At 44.3% G+C, this 17,310-nt stretch overlaps 3 protein-coding genes and 1 long non-coding RNA gene across 15 annotated transcripts; 2 read left to right on the top strand and 2 right to left on the bottom strand.

The window, feature by feature from the left end:
* Positions 1-1,024: 1,024 nt before the first annotated feature.
* cep83 (centrosomal protein 83) lies at positions 1,025-6,268 on the bottom strand. The gene is made up of 16 exons (XM_086023130.1): positions 6,082-6,268; positions 5,304-5,501; positions 5,098-5,236; positions 4,866-4,958; positions 4,442-4,573; positions 4,117-4,368; positions 3,856-3,987; positions 3,461-3,575; positions 3,193-3,337; positions 2,971-3,120; positions 2,675-2,750; positions 2,357-2,514; positions 2,120-2,249; positions 1,851-1,954; positions 1,597-1,777; positions 1,025-1,532 (listed from the first exon to the last, which is right to left on the bottom strand). The coding sequence occupies exons 1-16, from the start codon at positions 6,093-6,095 to the stop codon at positions 1,431-1,433; spliced, it is 2,121 nt and encodes a 706-aa protein (XP_085879256.1). The 5' UTR covers positions 6,096-6,268; the 3' UTR covers positions 1,025-1,430.
* Positions 3,404-10,435, top strand: LOC147126475 (uncharacterized). Of its 2 annotated transcripts, none has more exons than XR_015084889.1 (6): positions 3,404-3,989; positions 4,104-4,255; positions 5,137-7,903; positions 8,645-8,826; positions 8,929-9,111; positions 9,183-10,435. It is a non-coding gene; the product is annotated as an uncharacterized LOC147126475 (long non-coding RNA). The 2 variants fall into 2 exon arrangements; XR_015084888.1 differs by having other exon boundaries at positions 3,410-3,989; positions 7,254-7,903.
* On the bottom strand, positions 5,353-12,128 carry LOC147126476 (centrosomal protein of 83 kDa-like). Its single transcript, XM_086023131.1, has 17 exons — positions 10,744-12,128; positions 10,481-10,619; positions 9,807-9,899; positions 9,426-9,557; positions 9,081-9,332; positions 8,887-9,018; positions 8,626-8,740; positions 8,396-8,540; positions 8,160-8,309; positions 7,994-8,069; positions 7,543-7,673; positions 7,354-7,450; positions 7,159-7,262; positions 6,863-7,013; positions 6,617-6,775; positions 6,335-6,532; positions 5,353-5,501 (listed from the first exon to the last, which is right to left on the bottom strand). Exons 1-15 carry the CDS (start codon positions 10,893-10,895, stop codon positions 6,644-6,646), a joined length of 2,001 nt encoding a protein of 666 aa, XP_085879257.1. The 5' UTR covers positions 10,896-12,128; the 3' UTR covers positions 5,353-5,501; positions 6,335-6,532; positions 6,617-6,643.
* On the top strand, positions 11,289-16,326 carry LOC147126477 (uncharacterized). 11 transcript variants are annotated; one of them, XM_086023147.1, is made up of 10 exons: positions 11,289-12,272; positions 12,372-12,478; positions 12,554-12,590; positions 12,695-12,770; positions 13,837-13,927; positions 14,185-14,247; positions 14,350-14,470; positions 14,642-14,823; positions 15,418-15,480; positions 15,571-16,326. In XM_086023147.1, exons 7-10 carry the CDS (start codon positions 14,423-14,425, stop codon positions 15,665-15,667), a joined length of 390 nt encoding a protein of 129 aa, XP_085879273.1. In that variant the 5' UTR covers positions 11,289-12,272; positions 12,372-12,478; positions 12,554-12,590; positions 12,695-12,770; positions 13,837-13,927; positions 14,185-14,247; positions 14,350-14,422; the 3' UTR covers positions 15,668-16,326. The 11 variants fall into 11 exon arrangements, 4 of the variants coding, with proteins under 4 accessions (XP_085879273.1, XP_085879271.1, XP_085879272.1 ...); XR_015084880.1 differs by having other exon boundaries at positions 12,554-13,927; positions 15,571-15,940; positions 16,034-16,326; XR_015084881.1 differs by having other exon boundaries at positions 12,554-13,927; positions 15,571-15,940; positions 16,037-16,326.
* Positions 16,327-17,310: the final 984 nt, after the last annotated feature.

The raw sequence follows: 17,310 nt of genomic DNA on the forward strand, positions 1-17,310 counted from the left end.
ACATTAACATTTGAAAATTAAACGTTTATCGGGGGATACACAAATTTCTGACGGGGCTCTTGCACCCCCTAACCGCCACCTGCCGAGCGCTCAGTTATACAAAACAGAAGAGCACGAGTTTTAAACCGAAAAATGGCCTGTATATTTGTTTTGGATCACCCTAAATTGTCTGGCAACATTTCTCATTACTGACCAGTAGATGGCAACAGCGTAGTGCATGAAGACCTTACAGTATACTTTAATCTCCAGCCTAAATTCCCCAACTGCTATTTACCACTAATTTAATTTCTCAAAATACCTATGGCATATTATCAGACATTATGACATTCAGCGTCAGTTATATAAATTGTGTGCCAATTCATGAGACCTCCAACAGTGTCCCCATCCTCCTAATGGGAGGTTCCGCTTTTGGGTGCAACTCATGAACAAAGCATTTCGAAATACTTTTTGTGTACGTTTGTGATTGTATGTGGATGTTTAGGACTAAAGCTAATTTCTTATCAATGGTCAGATGCTATCAGGGCAGCCATCCTGGTGAACAGCAGGTTCAAAAAGGCATTGTAGTTGTGTGAAAATAGTCTATGTGGTGAAGGTATTCTCTCGCTGGTGCTACCAATGTGTGACTTTTTAAAATTAATAGAATATTGCACAGAACACAATTGGAAAAATGGCTTGTGTTTAGGATTACCGGAAGTTGTCGACAGCATTTCTCATACTGACCAGGTGAGGGCAACAGCTTGGAACCTTAAAAAAAAAAAAAATGCATACCAGCCAAATGTGCTCGTAACATCCGTTATTTCTACTTGTCGGCCGACTCAAGTTTATGGCCATTGCCATTTAGTGAATTCCAAAATTCATGTGCTACTGTTGAATCTGTTAAGAATTGCCTAACTGAATGTATTCAGTGTGTACAAACCCTGTCTATGTTTATGCTCATTTAGTCATTTCATTGGTACAAGTAGCTCGTTCGCTGTAGTCGATCGTTGAAGGAACTGTAGAATTTGAGTCAGTCATTCCAGCAGACTTTGTGACAACACCTGTAACACTTTACTGTATCAGCAAATTCAACATGTGACATTTGTTACTCGCTTTTTTTTGTGATGGTTAATCCAGACCATGGTGACCATGTGGGCTACATAATACTTTGTAAGGGAAGGACATACAAACAATTCAAACAAGTGCTATAAAAAAATAGTCCACTTTTTTCTGTACATCATTATTACAGCATATTGCTAACCAATGATTTGCATGCATTGTCAAATGTGGGCTAAAATGATTTCAAAAAGATGACAGACGTGCACTGCATTGGACAGCGATGAAGAAATTCGAGTACATAAAGGTAGTCAGAGTGTAAACATAAAAAAATAAACCTGAGCGAATTGAACTTTAAGCTAAAATGAAAACACAGTCGAGAATTCTTTTGTTGCTGTTCACCCGCACCCGTCCAGTTCTTCAAGTTGCTGCTGCTGCGCTCGTTCCAGCTCATCCAGCCTCTCGCGTAGCAGGACCATCTCCCTGCGCTCCTCCTCTTCCTTAACACACACGCGCAGCTCTTATTGTGTCCCAAGATGCAAACATGTCAACATGTCAACTTACCGGCACGTTGGATGCCGCGTCCGTGACGACGAATGGCTTCTGTGTGGAGGTGAGGATGGTGGGGCCAAAACTGAAGGCGCCATGGTCACCCAGCAGGAGGCGCCGGAACTCCTTGTGTCTCCGCTGGAGCTCTCGCATCCTTCTGCGGAGCTGAGCGTGCTCCTCGGAGTGAAGTGGACGTCTGGAAATGAAAGGTCTTGTGTAACCGCTGTGCCAATATGTTTTTCATACATTTTTGCTAGGGTGAGGCTGACTTGTTGGCTGCTGCAGCTTCCAGTTTCAGCTCCTCCATTTGAGCCTTCAACAGATGAATCTTATTTTGCAGGCTCTTCTCTTTGCTCTCCGTCTGGTTTCTTCTCTACACAACAACACGCCGAGATACACTACAGATTATTGTGTGGATGTACACAGTGGATATAAAAAGTCTTCACACCCCTGTCATTTTTTTAAATGTATAAAATCAGACCAAGCTAATTTTATTTGCAACCAACATACAAACCACAATTAGAGGTTGGCGGGCTACCTTCTTTTGGGCGACGGCTGCCCTCTTCATTCTGTCTTTGAGCTGGGAGTATTTCTCATCTATCTTGGCTTCGCGCTCTTGCAGCTTGTGTTTCTCCTCCAGCCACTCGATTTGACTCTCCTCCACCCGCCTGCCAGAGGAACGGAGGGAAGACACAATCTTTCTCATTACCGTGGTATCTTGTCTTACCAGTACCCCAAGTTACAAGTTTTAAAGTCAAGGTCGTGTTTTATGTACCGCTCCGCCTCATGTTGGCTCCTCTCAGCTTGGGTTCGGGCAACCCTCAATTCCTCCTTCACTGCGTCCATTTTAGCTTTCATACGCAGGTTGGCTTCCATCAGCTCAGCTTCAGACCGTGACAACGTGCCCAGTTCTGCACACAGCTCCTCAGTTTTCTATTAAGAGGCAAAATAAAATTGGTTGCACGTAGAGCTAAATCCCCAATTTGCAGACTTTGCAATTTGAAAATTGCATCGCGAAGCCAATTTGAATTAGATTAATTGTTTCGCCCTAGTTTTAAACCTAGGCAGTCCGTTTGGCTATTGAGCGTCCTACCTGCTTCAAATTTGACACCGCTACTGTTTGTCTCTCCAGATCCTCCAGCTGGGCGCTTTGTTGCTTTAATCTAATTCTGAAAGACAAAAGACAATGCTTGTATCAAAAAGCCTAAAAATGTCAAATTTGAGGCAAGAAAATGCTCGAAAGCTATACTGATTTCATTCCGACTCACGGAGACTCCTGACAAAGGCTTAGTGATTGATAAAACTAGGTAAATGGCTTGAATAATAATTTTAGCCTCGTTTACCGCTATAGTCGAATCACATCATAATATGGAATGGAGCCAGACTAACTTCAGGCTCTGCAGTTCTTTTTGCACAGACTGTTCTCCTCTTTGGGCCACGCGGAGTTGCTCTTCCCACTCTTCCCTCTGGGCTTGCTCTTTGGTGTCCTGCAGCGCCAGCTGCTGTTCCAACTCCGCAAGGCGGTGCTCCAACTCCATCCTAGTGGCACAAAGATCCAAGCAATTCCGGATGGGGGCCTTTTCTTGCTTCACTATAATTATTGTGTCTTACTTTTCCGCTTGTAACACAGTCGATTTATAGATTTCCTCATCACGAGCTGATTGCACCTTCCTGGTCACCTCCCTCTCTTTTTCGACAACAACTTCCTTGTGTCTCTCCACAGCGTGCTTTAGCACCTCCACGTCCGTTTGCAGGCCTAAAAAAATACAACAACAGAAGGACCTTTCAATAGTAGACAGTGGCCATTGTTTTTTTTTTTTTTTTTTAACTTTATGACTAAAAAGTCAATGGATCGGGGGGGGGGGGTGGAACTCATTACCCTCAAGTTGCCCTTTCAGGCTGTCTCGCTCCCTCTCCAGCTCGCCTTTGGAGCGGGTACACTCCAGTTTGACGCTGGCCACCGCCATCTTGTGGGAATGTGTCAGGCTTTCAATCTGTCAACAGAGACAGGGGTGCCACCAAACGCATGTGGCGGTACTTTTAGTACAATCACAATTTCAAACTGTTGTCAAGCCAGTGGGGAAAAATGTTAGGAAGCAAGTGTTAAATGAGGCCCAACTGCTGTGTTATTTGAGTAGAACCGTTTGTCAGGTGAAACTAAAACAAAAATACGGTAAAGTAAGTCAATTCATCGGACACAATTAGAACCTTGACGCATGTGTGCATAATCACATTACTGGAAATATGATTCATGACGGCAGTATGACAGTTTACCTGTCCGCTAAGAGTGTTGACTTGCTTCTCAGCTTTGTGCAGTTGTCCGGTCAGCTGACTGTTCTGCTCGTGGCTCAGCCGCAGTTCGCTCTCCATCCGCTCCAGCCGCAAGCGCAAAGACTGACGCTCCGCCTGTAAGAGTATTATTGCTGGGGAACAATTCTCACTGATGTATCGCCCGTCCACTGATGGGAAGTAACAGTGCACATGTGTGAAATTTGTCTTTTATTTCCTACATTTGAAAACAGATATGCTGCTGACCTCCAGTGATTTTAGAGCAGCCTGAGATTCCGCCAGCTGTCTGTTCTGAACCCGCTGAAGATTCTCCGCCTGCTGCTCGGAGTGGTCCTTCTGCGCCTGCAACTCGGCCACCTCTGCCTGCAGAGCCTTCAAGCGCAAGGTGAGTTGGGTTTTCTCCCTCAGCAGAACCTCCACTTGTTTCCTGTCGTGCTGCAAGTCTGCATTCTGGTACTGGGCCATCAGGCTCTCCTTGTCTTGGTCCAAGTGAGCGATCTGGTCGGGGAAAAAGGCGGAGATTTGGACGGGAGAGCTAGTATGGAGCCCCGACACAAACTCAGTCACTCACCTCGGCCTCATAGCGTAGCTTCTGCTCCTCCACGACACGAGCGTGTTCCTCCTTTTGGTGTTCAAACTGGGCATTGAGTACGGTGTAGGCGTAGCGCAGCTTGTTGAACTCTGACCTGTACTTCTCAGCCTCCTATGTACAAACCTCTATTAGAAATGGGTAACTTAAAATGGAACACTCATACTTCACTGTCAGGCAATGAAACTAATTTCTACCACCCCACTTTCAAAAAAAAAAAAAAAAAAAAAAAAATACATGCAGATAAGAATTGTATTATCACTTAAATGGATTTTCAACTACAATAACGGCTTTTCTAAACAGATATTAAATCTAAAACATGGTGCAATAGTCTTCTAGGCAGGGTCGGTGTTTGTATTATCAATACAAATGTCATTCAATTGAATTATTGACATTTAACACAGACCTCTTCCAATTTGGCGAAGCGCTCTCGAACTGGAGCCTCCATCTCCTGTTGCACCTGAGCTCTGAGCAACTCCAGTCGCTGAGGAGTCATCACCTGTTGTATTTGACACCAAAAGTAGCTATTATACATTTCCATGTCAGTTAGATTACAGGAAACACAAATCTCAGTCAAAATCCAGCAAAGCAGTATTTCCTGATGAGATCTTTTTGCTTTATGAGCTTTGTCAGTTTACCTGCAGTCTGAGCTCCTCCAACTCCCCGTTTTTTTGCAGCATTTCTCTTGTGCGCTCGGCTAACTGCAGCTGGAGCCTCTCGAGTTGACCCTGAAGATGCCTTACTTCCTCTTGTACCTGGATGAACTCATCCTGCAAGCTGAGAATTTTTTTTTTTTCAAGTAAAATGTCGGCTGCAGACTGAACATACACACTCAAACATGTACCTGGCGTGTTCAGCCTTAAGAGTCTCGTAGTTGCCTCGATGAAGTTCACACTTGGTCCTCTCGTCAATGAGCATCTTCTGAAGCTCCATCTCGGCCCCAGCGGACAATACCGGCATGGATGCGGTCATCCCTGCGCCGGGCCCCAGGCTCGCCCCGAGCGGAAAAGACTGCTGGATGGCCGAGGAGGTCATGTCACCTCTGTAATAGAAGTCAGGAGAGGACACAGGAGTGTGAGGCAGGCCAGTGCCTGAATCCACAAGCTGCTTGGTCAGTAATAACAATATAGCTCAAGCAAAACCAAGACCCCGAGTCAAGTTGGTGTGGCGTTTAGAGAGTGTCTGTCTTTGTTGTCAGTCTCCATGGCAGCTATGCGAAGAGTCAGGCTATTATTTGATACAATCACAGCCTCTTAGCTGTCAGGACGAGGCTGTTAATCAACCTCAAGTGATTAGTTAGCTCCCTTGCTTGGCTGCAGCATCTGTTGTAGAGACGAGACGGGTCTGGGGTTACTGATTACGGTGACAAAATCATTCAATTGCAAACATTCTCTTCCCCCCCAAAAAACTAAACTAACCCTATGGAAATCGCACTGTAATGTAATACATGATAACAGAGGCCAGATAAGCGCCCTGCGATTGGTTTCAACTTCTAATGCGGAAAAGCAGCAGAAACAAAAGTGGATCGACACAGGAATAATTGAGACTGTGCAAGTAGTGTTGTTGCAGTTTGTTGTGTTGACGTTGCACTGGAAAGTAGAACAACAACAAAACCCCCTTACGTTTGGTACTGCATTCAAATATCGCGCGTTGTCTCCCGCCACTCAAGAACGGTCTCCAAACAGCAGCCTTCCACAACTACAAGTATTGATGACTTTTTATTTGAAATTGGACTTTTAATGTTTTAAAGACGACAATACAGAACAAACCACTCAAGTTTCTCGCAACACAGCTTCACCCGAGCTAAGGTTAAGAAGTCGATAACTTGGACTTGCGATCTTTTTAGCGCTCAAGCAAAACCCATCTATTACTTACAGCAGTCGTAATGCCTCGTTGAAAAGGACACATGAACGCTTATTTTTCCTTTTCTTTTCACAGCTCTCTCATAGTCGGTTCGCTAGCGCTTTAGCAAACTAGCTAGCGCATTTGAAAACTACAAATTAGAGGACGATGGGAGATGTATTCTTTGTGAGACTTAAAATGCAATGGCGCCGTCTTGTGGATTGTACGAACCTTGCAATGGAAACAAAGTTTTTAATGTTTGTTAAATTGTCACTAATTTCACAATCATCTCGTTGCCGAGCCCTATCTACTAACTTGGATTGGTGGAAACGTTGAAAATCATCAAAAGGAGCCCTTGTCCTGCTCCTTCTGATCTATACATCCCAGTTCTTCCATTTGCCGCTGCTGGACTTTTTCCAGGTCATCCACCCTCTGACGTAGTAAGGCTATTTCTCTCTGCTCCTCCTCCTCTTCCTGAACACAGAGTACATAAGTAATCATAACCTGGAAGTGACAGTAAAATGAGCAAACCGATTGCGCAACATGGCTTGTGAGGCATACTTGCACATTGGAAAGCATCATCTCAGACCCCAGGAAGCGGACGGGCCGGCACGCGGAGGTGATTTGGGCCGTGCCGACGCTGAAAGTGCCGTTGTTGCACATCAGGAGGCGTCGGAATTCATTGTGCCGCTGCTGATAGTCCACCAACTTTCTGGGGGGGGTGTAAACACGAATGCGTTGAAATCAGATTACTGCATGGATGTTGTGCAAATCATATTCAAATATTTGACGTTACTTTTGTGAGAAAATATCCTTGATTAAAAAATGTGTTTTTTGTGAAGACCTCACAGACTCACTTGTTGGCTGAAGCACCGTCCTGTTTAAGCTCATCTATTTGTTCCCTCAGCATTTGGATTGTACTATGCAAGCTCTGCTCTTTTTTCTCCTCCAGATCTCGCCTCTACACAACACAACACAACAAAGCGGACCATTGCGGCGACACCTGGAGCAAATTTTCTCATCCGTCTCTACATGGATACCAGGAGGAGCACCTTCTTCTCTGCCAAAGCTGCCCTCTGCAGTTTGTCTTTGAGCTGGGAATATTTATCCTCCAGCTTGGCCTCTCGCTCCTTATTGTCCTCCGCCAGCCTGGGGGAGGAACAAGAAGAGAGAAACAGCAACAATCAGGGATGTTAACTCTCATTTTGCTCATTCATTTGCAGACAAGCTGCCAGTTGCACCTCTCTGCCCCGCGACGGATGTTCTCCTCCCTCAACATGTCCAGTTTTTCCCTCAGACGATCGTTTGCTTCCATCAGCTCGGCTTCAGAACGTGACAGCGTCCCCAGGTGGACGCAGAGTTCCTGGTTTTTCTGTTAAAGGGGAAGTCAAGTCAAAATGTTCTTTTCAATAATGTTCTATGTGTCGCCACTAGTGTAAGCACGGTATTCTGATTAATATTGCGTTTGTGGAGCATGCATTAAGCTTTAAAATCCACCTGTTTTTAACCATTTCAGGGGGCGGTCATTTTGCGTTGCACTGACACGCTGGCGACTGAAAATAAGGTCGGCGCCGGAGGGAAAATCACATGAGCAACCCCAAGGTGAGCCCTGACTGTTGTTACCAGAATCCTCAGACTTCCCCACACGAAAAAAAACAACAAATGCCAACTAACGAGGGTCTGCCTACCCACCTCCTTTATGTCAATCACCTCCGCTTTCTGTCTCTCCAGCTCCTCCAGCTGAGCACCTTGCTGCTTTAATTTGCTTCTGGCAGATAGAAATAGAAAAGTTTCGAGATCTTTTCCATGGCTTGAAATTGATAAATGAGCATGAGGATGAAAAGTTAAAAGAACCAACTTCAGGCCTTGAAGCTCTTTACGGACAGACTCCTCTCTTTTATGCCCAATCCGAAGTTGGTCCTGCCATTCGTCTTTCTGGGCTTGCATGTTCATATCCTGCATTGCCTTCTGCTGTTCAAATTCCATCAGACGTTGCTCCAACTCCAGCCTGGGACAACAACAAAAGAAAAAACGTGGGAAATTTTAGAAACATAATTCGTTTTCCTCCCCAGAAAATGGCTTGCGTTTTCTCACTTTTCCTCGAGCACCGTAGTTGTCTTGTACATTTCTTCGTCACAGACAGACTTGACCTTCCTAACCATCTCCATCTCTTTCTCGACAAGAACCTCATTGTGTCTCTCCAGCATTTCCTTTAGTACCACCATCTCTGTTTGCAGACCTGATGAGACACAGTTAAAACGACATCCTGTAGCTTGCTGAAATAAATGCAACATTTCCATGCATAACTAAGAAAGCCAACCTACTTTCCTTCTGCCCCCTCAGTGAATCGCACTCCCTCTCCACTTCGCCTTTGGAGCGGGTGAACTCCAGTTTGACGTTGTCCACCTCCGTCTTGTGTGAGAGCTTCAGGCTTTCAATCTGACAATCGATCAAATGGACAACGTAATGCTGACAAATACTGGCTTGTGTGTTGGCTCTTTGCTCAGCGCCCTCTGCTGCTCAAAGTACGTAATGACAGGATGCCGCTTCCTTTTAGTTGCTGTTTTGAGTTACTTGCTTTTTACCTGGCAGGCGAGGGAGTTCACTTCTCTTTTTGTTTTGTGCAGCTGTCCGGTGAGCTGGTTGTTCTGCTCCTGGCTGAGATGAAGTTCGCCCTCCATGCGCTCCAGTCGCAGCGACACGCACTGGCGCTCCGACTGCAAGCGGCAGCTTCCATGAGAGCCCATCCATCATCGAACTCAAAGGCCGGCGGTCTCACCTCAAGTGACTTCACCACAGCCTGGGATTCCGTAAGCTGTCTGTTTTGAGAGAGCTGAATGTTCTCCACCTGCTGGTCTGAGTTGTCCTTCTTTGCCCGCAGCTCGTCCACCTCCGCCTGCAGAGCCTTCAGCCACAAGGTGAGCTGCGTTTTCTCCTTGAGCAGAACCTCCACTTGCTTCCTTTCGTACAGCGGATCCACGTTCTTGTACTGGGCCACCAGATTTTCCTTCTCTTTCTTCAGATGAGCAATCTAACAAGCCAGGCACGACTGAGCGTTTTACATCATTTACAACCATCTCAAAACGAGACACATGCTGATCTAGTCTGTCGCGCAGCATCTCACCTCCACCTCATAGCGCATCTTCTCCCCCTCCAGTACACCGACGTGTTCCTCCTTTTGGTGTTCATACTGGGAATTGAGCACGGTGAAGGCGTAGCGCAGCTTGTTGAACTCGGACCGGTACTTCTCTGCCTCCTATGCACCACAGGGCAGTGAGAAGATGAGCTAATCGGTTTCAGTGTCATTTTGTTTTTACAGTATTAATTAAAACTATGCGGTTCTGTTGTAAGGTGCTCAATCCATGAACAATTTATTGTGCTTTTGCCAAACTCCCGATATACAGTGAAAAAGATTCTAATCATATCAAATCAATATCAGAGAGGGCAGGATTGATTCGATTGGCTGTGTAGCAGCTGTGTACAGAGTGGAAATAGAAAGACTGGCCTCTTCCAGTTTGTTGAAACGCTCTCTGACTGGAGCCTCTAATTCCTGCTGCACTTGAGCCCTGAGCAACTCCAGACGCTTTGGAGTCATCACCTACAATTTGGGACAGAATGCCATTTCAGACACAATCACGCAATACGATAAAATAAATACAACTATTTCTCTTGTTGAGACAATTTAGTGCTAACTGACTCCTTTGAGGGTGCATATGCTTTTTAGTGGACATCTCAATGTCCAGCACTAACAGCACTCCACAGCTCCTTCAGTGACAGACTGTTACACCCTCGAGTAAGAGATTCCGCCGTTCCTTCTTGCCTGCTGCTGTCAGACTCTTTAACAAGAACATTGTGTAGACATTTCACTACAGCACTGCAGCACTGTCACTTAGAGTATTTTTCCTCTGTACAGGCCAAAATGAGTGTTCCTCATACTTTTTATGTAGATGCATGTTGGTGTGTATATACACGTTACTGCGTATATTTACATAGGTTTGATCCTGAATGTTTGCCGTCAATGTTATACATTAATGGCTACATTATGCCGCCGTCCCTGTGTGACCTATATCTTTGCTGCTGTAACAATGAAAATGTCCCCACTGTGGGATCAATAAAGGCATTCTTATCTTCTTATCTTATGTGGTTTCTTTGAAATGTACTTTTTCAAGTTTTACTTACCTGCAGCCGAAGCTCGTCCATCTCCCTGTTTTTGTCCAGCAGCTCTCTTGACCGCTCAGCCAACTGTGACTGGAGCTTATCCTGGTGGCCATGGAGGCGTTTCATTTCCCCCTGAATATGCGATAGCTCATCCTGCAAACTAAAAACAAACCAACAAAAACACACACAAAATCAATACCTTCGGTAGTGTAAACCACTGGTTCTGAAACTTAAGTCTGCAAAACTAGCCTGGTTTAAACACTCATGTTAGATGGAATTAGTACCTGGAATGTTCTATCTTGAGAACATTGTAATTTGATTTATAGGTTTCACACTTGCGCTGAAGATCAGCCAGCATGTGCTGAAGCTCCATCCCAGGACCGTCCAACCCAGGCATCCCTGTCCCAGCTACTGTTGGCAGGTTGGAAGGGTCCATCTTGTCCCAACTGATAGTAAATCCCTTAGCATACAACGTTATGTGTAAGGAAAGCTCCTAGCATGGCTTGTGTCCAGAAATCAAAGCCCAGGTTAAATAACATGACACAGGATCAGAGGGCTGATGTCATAAACAGTGCTGCATTTTAATGCCTTCTTCCATATGGGAATTCTCAGTTTTGTACTTAATAAGTTGCAAGTGCAAGACATTAAAACGTAACCAATAATAATAACAACAACAATAATAATAATAATAATGTGGTTGACTAGAGTCATAGAGTTTGGCATTTCACAATTCTATTTACGTTTTCTTCCAGTTGGGAGTCGAAGATGTTAAGCTTTTGAACGCTCTTGAACGCAGCACTCACTTACTGGTGCTAAGCTAGCTGTTCATTTTCGCCGTTCACTCTCAAATAGTCATTGACAAGCACCAAATCGATAATCATAGACAAATTTCTGCACAGTTAAAATAAATTAAGTATCAGACCGTAGCGTTTTATCGTTGCTTGCTAATAAGTCATTTTATGTCTATATTTCCGACACATTTGAGTGAAAACTACATATTAAAATTGAAAGTGAAATGGCCTAAACTCATAAATGTTCCACTAAAATACAATTACCTGACCAGCTCTATGAACATCTGTTCACTAATTTCTCTCATCGAATACTGAAATATTAAGGAACTACTCACCCAATTGAAACATTTATTCCTTGTGCTATTGCAACAATTCTATTCTGTATTAGTAACTTTGTTCCCTTATTTAAAAAAATGCTACAATGATCAAAAACAAAATATGAATACCAAAATAGGTTTAATGGGAAAAAAAAGACAATGACAATGCTGAAACAAAATGTACACAACAGCAACTTGCGCTTCCCAACTGATGCTTTAGCGCTTCTGAGGAAAATCAAGCGCCTAAGATGATTCGACAACAACAACAGCAACCTCCGAGTTCAAGTCTCCAAACAGAGAAGTAAACACATACACATGAATTGAAATGCAGTACATTACATAAATTGATCTATGTATACAAAAAAATCTGTAGTTCATTAAGCTGTAAAAACAACTCTTGGTACTCTTGTATGTACCCCAAAAAAATGTAGCATAAAAATAATGCATGTCATTAATAATAATAATAAAAAAACTGAAGTGTATTAGTCTTTTACAAAAAAATACTGAAGTGAAGCTATGAATTACAATAGTTTCTTTTTAAAAATATATCAACAGGATATTTAAATACATAAATTACTAATTTACACGCTAAACCAAAGCCGTCATCGTGACAGCTCGGTCACAGGGTGGCGCTAGTGCGCATAGCGCCGTTGAACAGGCAAAAGAAGAAGAGTGGCGGACGCGGACCGCGCCACCTATTTTCAGGTAAGTGAGCACGAGAGCAAATGTTTGTCGTTTGTTGGACACGACAGCGTTTGACGTTTGAGCACAGCGCGTCACAATTCACTTCTTTGCACGATTTAGCAGCGCCGTTGAACGAGATGAAGAAAACGCTTGGCGAACTGGCGTCAGGCCCGCAGGTCAATTGGCGACAGGTGTGCACGACGGGAATCATCGCCTACGGTCCGCAGGTGAGGCAAGATGGCGGCCGTGAACATACGAGCAAATGTTTGTCATTTCTTTCACTGGCATTTTGCTTGTTGCAGGATTTTTGTACACTTGAGGGACGCAACGGCGGTTGAGGTTTGAACTCGGCACGTCACAATTCGCATGTCTTTGCATGATTTAGCAGCGCCATTGAACAGGCAAAAGAAAAAAATGGCTTGGACTGGTGCACATGACGGCAGGCCTGCAAGTCAATTGGCGACAGGCGTGCACGAGAGGAATCACGTGCAGCCGAGCGCGTAGCATTTTGCAGCTAAGGTGAGCACACGAGCAAATGTTTGTCGTTTGTTGCCGTTTCTCACGATGACATTTTGCTTGTTGCGGGATTTTCACACTTGGGGGAAGCAACAGCGTTTGAGTACAGCACGTCGCAATTCGCTTTATTTTGTTTGATTTCGCACATTGTGGTCTTGAATTATTGTTACAATTCCACATGTTTTTGTTTTGTTTGTTTTAAAGCTGGCCAGCTTTTTTCTATTTTTTTTTTAATGACACCTAATGGCTTTGTACTTAATTGAACTGTCAGTTTTTTTGTTTTGACTAATTTTGTGTGTTGAATATGGTGTATTTTATTTCAGGGGGTATACAACCGTTTTTTCCCTGGTCTTACGAAGTTTACTGTCTGGGTCTAAAATGCTTTTTTGTGTTTTTTTTTTTTCTTTTGGGAGAGGGGGGTCTATTTGTTAATCCCGCCCCTCACCCCCCATGTGTTTGTATTAATGTGGTGGGTTATTTACCAATGTTCAATGTACTTTCTTTGTGTGTTTGTTGTTTTGCAACACTTGTCTAACGATGCCGATTGTCACGAATTGCATTTAAACCCCTTCCGCTCCAAATAGTCCAAAATCGCAACTATATTCTAATACTGCTGGTTTAAAATAATAAAATAAAAAAAGACAGACGCACTCCGCCAAACTTTTTGCAAGCATTCGTTTCTCTGGTTTCAGGTCGGAGGGGACATATTGAATATGGTGTATTTTTATTTCAGGGGGTATCCAACTGTTTTTTTCCTGGTCTCATGAAGTTTACTGTCAGGGTCTGAAATGCTTTTTTTTTTTTTTTTTTTTTGAAGGGGGGGGGTCACTGCCTAATCTGGGGTAGATGTGCAATGTACTTTCTTTGGGTGTTTTGCAACATTTGTGAGTGTGTTTTTGTCTAACAAAGCCGATTGTCACGAATTGCATTTAAACCCTTTCCTCTCCAAATACTCCAAAATCGCAATTATATTCTAATACTGCCGGTTATAAAATAATAAAATAAAAAAAGACCGAAGCAATCCGACAAACCTTTTGCAAACATTCTTTTCTCTGGTTTCCGGTCGGAGGGGACACTTCATCCTATTTGGACGACTAAGCAAGGCCTCTTGCTACGCTGCCATTTTTGGACTGAAACTTGGATTATCTGTCCACGTTAAGGTAAATTATGCTAAAATGAAAATATGAATGCTCTTACTTACGTGTGTAACTAACAAAAGGCAGAGTGCCAGTAAGTATTTTTCAAGAAATTTCATGGATTCTGTTTCATGCTACTTCACCCACAACAGTCTGTTTCCAGCAGCGACTTTAAACACTCGCATGCTTTTTTTTTTTTTTTTGTCAGAAACTGCCACTCTCTAATTATTACAAAAATATCATGTTGAGTTCTAAACGTAATTTCTGTCGATTGTTTGTAGAATGAAAAACGGATGCAGGATCCTTCAATGCGATGCAAAGCAAGCAGGAGGACCTCAGACCAGGTAAAAATAAATGTCCACTTTCAGCTCGTTTGGCATTTATGGATGCAACTGTGTACACGTTGAGTCCATCTTGTCTACACTGATTTCTTTTTTTTTTCTTAGTTCAATTGGAAGGGCCAGACTGTACAAATGTGCAACGTTTGTTTTGTGAATTCCACAAGTGAGCCGAAGTGACATGCTCACTGTCCACACTGAAAAGTTGCTCAAACTGAGTGGGAGGAAAGGTAAGTACATTATTTATTTTTTTGCTCACAAGAAGCTGTGTGCAGTGGAGGGGTTTTTGGGTGGTCTCAGTCGGTGATCAACACAAATACCCAATCGGCACTTGTCTTTCATACGTTTTGTTGTTGTTAGTCTGTTTTAATGACCTTTTTCCTGTGTTGATGACTCTGCGGGTTGTTGTATGGCGGCCGGCGGTGGAGCGGGATGGCCCGGCAGCCCCCGAGAACCGTCGGACGGCAGGAAAGGCCGGGCGAGGGAAGCCGACAAAGGCGACCCTCCAATCAAATCGGTGACACCCCGTGTGATGCTTTTGCTGTGCGGGTTCTCCAGCGAGCGAGCGGGACAAGATGGGAGGTGAATCGCCTCCTCGGGGGCGTCGCCGTTTCGGATTCTGCGTTGATTGACAGGGCCAGGTGGTGAGGATCATGAAATGGAGTCTCGTGTAGTTTTGTTGACATTGTTTAGCGCGGCGTTGCGTGCAATGTTGCCCACTCAGCCTCCGTAGCGGCCTGCTCATCCTGGAAGCCGATTGGTCCCTCAATCTCTGGTCCCTTCTCCAGGTTTCTTCTGCAAAGCCCGCCCAAATGGAGTTTGGAGTGTTTTTTTTTTTTCTTGCCTGGTTTGGTGTTTGCATTTCGTCAGCTGTTGAAACTCTTTTGTGAATGAAGGGCTATACAAATACAAATGACTTATTGCAGGTTGGCAAAGGGAAGGCTGGACAAGCTCACAACATGCATGGAGATTGAACAAGTGTTTTGGTTGAACATTGTACTCCACTTGTATGTTGATTTATTATTATTTTTTTTCAAAATGTCTGTTTTGTGTGAAATTGTACTGTCCCCCGTGTTTGATGTTGCCAGGTGGAGTGGGATGGGTGAGAGGCACCAAAATCCCCCAGATGAGGCTCATGAACAGATGTCAAACACAAACCGTTGGTCTGTGTTTCAGGGTTGTGGAGGCACCAGACCGGACGAGCAGTAGCAAGAGGAACTGGACCTGCGCACATCCCTTGTCCGGCTGAGTCGCCGCCTACGACTGTTGTATGGTTCATGTTTCCTCCATTTTCATCTCTGGTTGATTGACTTGCCGGCTGTGTTACAGGGCGGCCGTGGAGTGGGTTGGGCCAAGAGGCATCGAGAACGGCCGGACCAGGAAGAAGAAGAAGAAGTCCGCCTGTTGTGTTCAACTTGTGAAATAGTCTCATGTTGCTTGTAGTTGACATTTGTGTTAAATGTTGGCGCCCGCTCATCCGGGAACGGGTTCCTTCCGCTGTCTGCGTTCACTTCACGGGGTGCTGTTGAGGGGGTGTGGCTAAGCTTTGTCCACGGTGGTGGCTTTTCCTCCAAGGGCTCCACGAATGCACTTGACTTGTTGTTCCAGGGTGGACGAGGAGCCAGACCCGGGTCCCGAAGCACATGGCCACCGATCACCAGCATGGCCGCGAGTGAGCCCGCAGTCGACGTCAACCTTCGTGAGATCTTCGCCCGTCATGAGTCGTGTCATGTCGTCGTCCGTTCTTCCCTGCCTTGTAGAACAAAATATTCTATTTTTGATGTTGTTGCAGCAGCAGCGTGGAGGAGGAGCCGCCGGCGCTTGGAGAGCAAAGGGTCAACGTAACAGGGAGAGTATATTTCTTTCTTTCTTCCACTTGGTGTGCATGTCTCCTCTGTCACTAATTCACTGGGTGTGCACTAACTGCTTCATGGGGATTTTGGACTGAGCTGTGCGTTCAGGCCACAATGCTGCAAAATATTGTTTTGACATGTTTGTATTTTATTTTGTCTGGAGCGACATGTAACGCTTCCTTTTGTATCTTCCAAATGTCTCTTTATGCTTGAATTAAAATTGTAGTGGTTTTGAGTGGTCCGTTGATTTGAGAATAAAAGTGACAAATTAAGAGATCGTCGGGTTGTGAACGAGATCCGTTCCTACGTAGGTGACGTTGCCTAACCATGTTGAATAAAAATGCCTGTGCAGAGTGGCTTTTTACTAAACATTCCGTAAGGCATTGTTAAAAAAAAAATGCCAAAGTTGCAACATGACTAAAATATAGTCAAACAATGGTTTAGTATTTATAGGTCATATGCAAGGTCATTAATTTTTTTAATTGATTCAGGACATTTACAGTAAAACAGAATTATCCTAAACCCAAAAAGTGTAGATGGCAAGTGAAGCGCTGAACAAAAATTACCCCGTTTTGCATATTAAAATGACTGTAAAGCTTAATAAAGGAGAAATAAAAGCAAGCAAACCTATATAGCAATTTTAAATGTAGTTATTTCTGTCTTCCTGGCATTATTTGTTTCTGAGCTTAAAAAAAATATATATATTTGCTTATGTACATGCAAAAAGCTAACAGGAAATGTTATGTTGTTAAAGGAGAGAAAGTTAGTTTCCACATGTTAATTGCATTGGAAGGAATTTCAGCGTTATGATTAGTAACAGACAATGCACATTTCAATGGTTAGGGTTGGTTTCATACATAGAACGGTTAGGGTTAGGTACATACATTGCACAGATATTTATACATGACGCGGTATGGCGGGGTTCGTACCCTGGACCTCAGGTGTACGAACCCCAGACGAAATCCTCTCGACTACCGAGGACCTGAGGACCACCGCCGCTCCTCGTCTATTCATCCTCAATTATTGAACGCGGGCGCCACTTGGAGCTCGACAAAGGTAAAAGTGTGCAGCGACCGGTCAACCGCCACAACCAACGTGGTCGAGTGGTTGACGTTACAGTGCGGTAAAGCCTCGGACCCTGGTGCGAATCCCCGTGCCTCCAGAACAGACTGCGAGGCCGAAGACTTTGACCTTCATCCACATATGTACATGGAAT

The sequence above is a fragment of the Filicampus tigris genome, chromosome 22, assembly GCF_054856515.1.
Source record: "Filicampus tigris isolate MCC_2025a chromosome 22, RoL_Ftig_1.0, whole genome shotgun sequence".
Taxonomy (NCBI): domain Eukaryota; kingdom Metazoa; phylum Chordata; class Actinopteri; order Syngnathiformes; family Syngnathidae; genus Filicampus; species Filicampus tigris.

Excerpts from the sequence above, each read along its gene's own strand:
- cep83 (XM_086023130.1), bottom strand. Across the intron at positions 3,988-4,116 it reads CTGCTCTAAAATCACTGGAG|GCGGAGCGTCAGTCTTTGCG; the intron begins GTCAGCAGCATA and ends ATACTCTTACAG. Across the intron at positions 2,515-2,674 it reads CGGTGTCAAATTTGAAGCAG|AAAACTGAGGAGCTGTGTGC; the intron begins GTAGGACGCTCA and ends GCCTCTTAATAG.
- LOC147126476 (XM_086023131.1), bottom strand. The coding sequence starts at position 10,895 with ATGGACCCTTCCAACCTGCCAACAGTAGCTGGGACAGGGATGCCTGGG. Across the intron at positions 7,674-7,993 it reads AGGTGATTGACATAAAGGAG|AAAAACCAGGAACTCTGCGT; the intron begins GTGGGTAGGCAG and ends CCCCTTTAACAG. Across the intron at positions 7,014-7,158 it reads GACGGTGCTTCAGCCAACAA|AAAGTTGGTGGACTATCAGC; the intron begins GTGAGTCTGTGA and ends CACCCCCCCCAG.
- LOC147126477 (XM_086023147.1), top strand. The coding sequence starts at position 14,423 with ATGCTCACTGTCCACACTGAAAAGTTGCTCAAACTGAGTGGGAGGAAA. Across the intron at positions 14,824-15,417 it reads CGAGCGGGACAAGATGGGAG|GGTTGTGGAGGCACCAGACC; the intron begins GTGAATCGCCTC and ends TCTGTGTTTCAG. Across the intron at positions 15,481-15,570 it reads TGGACCTGCGCACATCCCTT|GGCGGCCGTGGAGTGGGTTG; the intron begins GTCCGGCTGAGT and ends GCTGTGTTACAG.